At 39.9% G+C, this 6,135-nt stretch overlaps 1 protein-coding gene across 1 annotated transcript; it reads right to left on the bottom strand.

The window, feature by feature from the left end:
* Positions 1-260: 260 nt before the first annotated feature.
* Positions 261-5,134, bottom strand: hpxa (hemopexin a). The gene is made up of 10 exons (XM_030758822.1): positions 4,986-5,134; positions 4,205-4,368; positions 4,031-4,108; positions 3,614-3,771; positions 2,429-2,582; positions 2,067-2,279; positions 1,661-1,756; positions 1,368-1,495; positions 1,119-1,266; positions 261-817 (listed from the first exon to the last, which is right to left on the bottom strand). The coding sequence occupies exons 1-10, from the start codon at positions 5,036-5,038 to the stop codon at positions 588-590; spliced, it is 1,422 nt and encodes a 473-aa protein (XP_030614682.1). The 5' UTR covers positions 5,039-5,134; the 3' UTR covers positions 261-587.
* Between the last annotated feature and the right edge of the window lie 1,001 nt (positions 5,135-6,135).

Below are 6,135 nucleotides of genomic sequence, written 5' to 3'. Positions count from 1 at the left end.
CATGTAACTGCATTTTTAATGTCAGTGGCTAGGCGATGTCATAAGCTACAGTTACAGTCTACTCATATTTTTGGAATATGTGTTGTTTGTGTGTACTGTACAGAAGGTATTTACTCTGATGGATATTCAGAAAATGAAATATGTTGGGAAATGTTTCTCTGTCCTCATAAGTGTGGAGTCACAGTGCATGGTCCTGCCTGAGAAGCTTCCTAAAAGATTATTCACAGATTCACAGAAATAAATCAGCACAGTGGGCCTCCTTGATTGTTACCACTCCACTTTATTCACACCACTACAAAACAAATCGCAGGAAAGCATTCACCTTCTTGGTAGCACACTTTGGATGGAGGACCACAGAGCTTTAGTATGAAAAGTAATAGCCCTTTAAATGGGATAAAGAAGGTTATTTTGAGGTAAGACACAGGAGCAAAACAATGGGTATGAACTACCGCATCATCTGTCGCCAAAATTTTGGTGAACTGCGCGGCGCCTCCTGCTTGAAGTTGTTGGGGCTTTTGTTTTTCCATATTTCACTGTGTTGTGTGTGCGGCTCTGCAAAACCCAGTCAGTCCTGTCGTACAAGCATCTTAGTGATCACAGCCAAAGAGCTCCAGAGACACTTTGTGCTGCTCAGGCAGGGCCCTACCAGCAACAAACAACATGGTGCTGTTAAAGTGGTAGTAGTGATTTCCTACAAACACTTTAACTCCTCCAGGACCGCACATGGCAGCATCAACCTTCTTGAAGAGTGCGATTGGACGCTTGTTGCCTGCAGTACGGGGGGTGGCTTTCAACTCAACATCATAGATGTGATTACCTGATGGGAAAAAAAGGCAGAAAGATGTAGGTAACGCATCTATCTAAATGTGTAACCTGGTTCCTAGTACTAAATATAATCATGAGTATTTTCAAGTAAGTGGTAATCTGGTGAATTTCAAAGGCATTTACATCAAACTAAGATTTGGTTTTAGTTGAAAAGTGATCTCAGATGTACAAATAACTACTAGACTATGTACCTGCACATATAGTCTAACTCTAACAGCATAGAAATAAGTAATCCTACTGATAACTTGGGGATCATCACTACCTGCTTCCTGCATTTTCGCCTGTGTTCATACCTTGGATGATGTGAGCAATGTGGTGATCCTCGCAGACGAATGCGGCATCAATGGGGCCCTCAATGCCCAGCTCCTCTTTCACAGGCTTGGGGTAACCATCCAGGTGGGTGTGGGGCTCACCGACTCTGTAGACAAACAAATGGTCATCCTGAGGAGAAAAAAAAAACAGATAAACATGGTGGTGTTTCAGCCTCGGGGAGGAAATGACGGGATCAGAAATGTGTCTTTGTGCTTGCTTCTGTAGTTTACCTTGATCATGTAAAGATGATTCTCATAAGAGAAAACAGCATCCACCTCACTGTGCAGCTCCTTGAAATCATTCTCGATGGTGTCACTGACCAGTGTGTCGTTTTCAAATTTACGGAGGAAGTGGTGGCCTGCAGAGTAAGGGATTAACTTAAGATGGCGTAAACACCAGAACTACAGCAAACTTAGCCCTGACTAAAACACCTACTATCACTTCTGTACAGTGATTTAGATGCTGGAACTATGCAAAATATTATACATTAATCACTCAAAATTGTTCTGATGTCAAATCTCACCTCTAAAGGCATATATGTTTCCAGCGTCATCTGAAGTGATGGCATCCAGGTGGACACGGCTGCATCGCTCTCTCTCCACATGGTCACTGTCATCACCTGAGATTAAAAAGAAAAATAATACATATATATATATGTATGTATGATTTTTTTGTCCAAAAATATGAAACATAACTTTGTTCTACACTCATTACAAAACTGGAACAACGTCAGCACAGAGCCGCCTCGGAAACTGCATTAAAATCTGCTCCTATACCGGATCTGAAGAAAAATCCATGGGAATTCTTGTAGATAATGCATTCCAGGTTTTAGGCAAAATAAACCTTTGATAATAGCTTCTAACTATACGCATTCCAGTGTTCCCACTGATGACAGCCGATCACATTACTTACATTAATATTTCACTTACTGAACTTGGAGCACCTCATGAAGTAGTCACGTGCCTCTTTGGGGTATTTGCCGTGCACGTCGCCAGTCTTTGGATCGAATTTGGAGAACATGTGTCCATGGAAGCAGTAGTAGTGCTCCATAAAGCGGAAAGCAGATGTGCAGTTTGGCATGGACTTGAACTCTTTCTCCTCTACAGCCTTGGTTCTGACATTGTAGTGGTAGATGTCGTCCCCTTCAGGAAGAAAAAAGACACATGGTTTGAAGCTTTGAAATTATTCTTCACATAGCTTTTCTTTAGCAAATAGTGAGAAATGCTCTCAATATCATAGGAATGATAATGGCCGTTTTCTCTCATTGAGGCCAGCAAGAACTTGCATTTACCTTTGAAGAAGATAACGGAGTCTTCGTCGCACTCTGGCTTGGGGCATTCCACAGCAGCATCCAGGTGGTCAGGGATTCCGGGGAAGACTTCAGAGATGTCCTTGGGGTAGCCATCCTCCAGCTTGTGCTTGTAATAGCTGAACACCTTGTGGTCCTGCAGTAAATGTCCACAAGTATCAGATTAAACTGACAAGTTTTAAAGCTTTTACAGTCAAATCAAAGAATCTATGATGGCACTTTTCAGTTTGTATCTGTAAGTAGAAAGGGAGACAAAATGTATTTATCAAAGGCTTCATGTTAACAACAGTTTCCAGATTTCATGTCCTGCCTTTATATCTTTGTTGCATTTTCAGAACCTACAAATCCCTCCTTTACACCCTAACTGTCTTTTAGTCTTCTTCTCTGTCAGGGTGCACACCGGTGTGTCCAGGTGCGGCTTGCAATTTCGTGCATATTATATGTTACTACTGCCATACAGAACTGCACATTAAATAATGAAAGTATTTTTAATTTACTGCATCAGTATCTTTCAGGTTCTCATTTACCACTACAAAATCACATTTTATAACCCCAATTATTTTCTAAAAGCCCTCTGCCAAAGAGTCAGTTTAGGCAGCTGTGGGATGGTGGAAATTATTACACCACCACCCGTAAACAGCTGTAATTACTAGTGAGGATGTTCATAGGAATTGAGAAAATAATTTATGGTGCAAACCAGTCCAGACTTTTCAACACCCAAAGAAAAGAGAATAAAACCCCTAAACCTTAACCACTTTCTGTCACTTCTGAAAGAAACTTGGCCAACTTCAAAACAGAATATGAGCCTGAATGTGAACCTGAGGAATCAAGACCCCTTGTTGGATGTGTGACAGTGTTCAATAAAGTGATGGATGCAAGTTATATGCTACTGGTCATACTAGGTAACCCTGGCAGTCAAAAGAAGAATTCATGACATGTCATGACCTGAATGACATGAATCCAGGTGTTCCCTTTGGTGTGCTTTGTGCACAAAATGTTTGAAAACCACTGGTCTACATCACATTCACCCTCTATCCATACTATCCCTGCATGCTGTCTGCAGTGACAGCTGTTGGCTCCCTTCCAGGTTTAGTTTTGCAATCCATTTTGCTTTGTTGCCAAACTCTGTTCTGATCAATAACATACTCATACTTATCTAAACCATACCAAGAAGAAGAACATGCGGTCGTGTTCATTGGGGCTGTCTTCAAAGTGCATGCGGAAAGCAGCGTCCACATGGCCCAGGTGATGATGGTCATCCAACTCAGCAAAAGACTCATTGGAAAGCTCAGCATGGCCATGAAAGCCCTTGAATAAATGGTCACCTGATAGAAAACAGATTAGATTAATTCACACTTTTTGTGCAAGCTGTGACTTTAAGCTTTACTCTTAGGAACTAGAACTAGTATAATTTTAATTTAATTTAATTTTAACAAAAAAACAAAAAAAACAATGGCTATTCATTTAGAACAAACCAAATGAACAAACACATTGTTCAAAGTATGATCAATTCTGAGGACATAAATTCCCCTTGTGCAGAGTCAAAATAGATGGTTTGCCCATGATTCCTCTGTAGGTACTTACCCTTGAAAAAGTATGGGATTCCCTCCTCATTCACTGCAACAGCATCCATCTCAAGACCTTTACAGCGGTCAGGGACATCTGCAGAATATGAGGTGAATGTGACAATAAAGTTCATAATACATAATGCGATGGCACTTGTGATGTCTCTGAATTAAAATACATCTTTCTACTCACGTGATGCATGCCCGTGTGCAAATTCTGGTGGAAGGCCTTGCTTTCCATGTCCAGGTGGGAGTACATGTCCAGGGGGATGTTCATGTCCAGGGGGATGTGCATGTCCAGGTGGATGTGCATGTCCAGGTGGATGTGCATGTCCAGGTGGATGTCCTTGTCCTTGCCTGGTGGAAAAGAAGAGAAAATAACATGTTATTACCTCAGACCATTTCACTTTAAACTTAGTCTCAGGCTTTTAAATTTACAAAGTATTTACAAAGAAAAGCATAGAGACCAGTCTTTGTATCTTCATCTATCTCTCAACTCAGGCTTTACTGTATGAACCCACAAGTTGCAATATATACCCAATGAAAGTGATATCATATGGGTTTTTTTTAAAAATCATGTTGATGTAGCCTACTGACTTAAATATTACTATTAACCAAAGTGTGTAACAATGTTTTTATTATCTTAATTTCCAATCTTAGTACCTCGGTGAGGTATGAAAACTAATTTTTAGCAGAATTAAAGCCTTGCTTGAGTTCTGTAATCATGTTTGTAGTTACTACAAAAAAAGTAAGATGCAAACTTTTCAGATATTCACTTTAGACTACAATCATAAGCACCAGTGACATAACATGATGTCCACTGCCATACATTACATAAGACAAACTAGTTTTAAGTTTTAATTTTAAAAAAGTTAAACTGCAGTTATGCCACGTGGAAGGAAGTAAAAACACATCACAAAAGAATTGAAACTGCCTGGGTTTTGTCCCTTCATTTTTAATGCAGGACTACTTACGAATGAGCCCATCCCAGGGCCAGGGAGAGAAGAAGGATGCAGGAAAGCTTCATGATGAGGGTTCCTCTGAGACCGGAGCGGCCTGGAGAGCTGCGCCAAAGGTACTCTGGCTACTGTGGCTGCATCCTTTTATACTGTAGTCCAGTTTACAAAGGTCACATCACATTGGGTACCAGAGGAGGAGGGGACAATGTGCAAAAGCAGACGTGCCTCAGAGGTGTGCCCCCACAGCCATCCACCCCAGACACCCCAGGTCACCGTTCAGACCACTTACTAGGAAAGTAAATCCAGGCGCAGCAGAGATTCATAGAATTTGATGGGTTCCCTTTTTCCAGAAGTCTAATCAATAGATTTATATATAATGTGTACTTCAAATGACATCAGAGTCTAATGCTACAGTACTGAATATAGAGCAGAACTTACTATGAATATTACACAGCACCATAATATACACTAATGCAGACCTAATGTAATATTTATGTAAGATAGCTGCTTTTATTTGCTCTCTTTTGCTTCATGTAGTTGACTTAACTTTTTAATATTGTATCAAAAACTTTGAAAACTTCACTGTTTGTTTATGTGCATTTTCCTGCTTGTATTATAATGTGCAGATAATTGAACCATTTTACTTTTCATATGCAGCAAATGTACTTCCAGAATATTCCAGAAGTCTGCCTGAGCTGGATCTGCAGGCCAGACAGGGTCCAACTATCTGAGAGGTTACTAACCCAGTACCCACACAAAATTAAACAAAAACTGCTGACTGCAGCATTTCACAATCCTTGGACCAAGTGTTGTACAATGTTTGAGGTGAACATTAACAAAGAAGTGGGTTGTGCTCAGTCTATGTAATAAACAGTAAAATTAGTCCACTTTGTGTGTACCTGCTGTCTTCCATCTGTCACTTAAAAAATAAAATTAAATTAAAAATAAATAACCCTAGCTTGCTCTGTGTTTCTTATTGGTTGCAAATATGGTATGAAATGTCTAAACAAAAGATATAGTAAAGGTCGTGGGAGATGATGTCATTAAATGTGGCCAAAGTGGACATTGTAAGATTTTGGTTCAACAGAAAACGAAAAAGAATATTATAAAAGATACTATTAATCTTATTACACTGGCAAGATACTTTTTAAATTGTGCATTATTG

Source organism: Archocentrus centrarchus, chromosome 21 (genome assembly GCF_007364275.1).
Source record: "Archocentrus centrarchus isolate MPI-CPG fArcCen1 chromosome 21, fArcCen1, whole genome shotgun sequence".
Taxonomy (NCBI): domain Eukaryota; kingdom Metazoa; phylum Chordata; class Actinopteri; order Cichliformes; family Cichlidae; genus Archocentrus; species Archocentrus centrarchus.
Note: the sequence above shows the minus strand (reverse complement) of the source record. Positions and strands in the feature narration are given on the sequence as shown.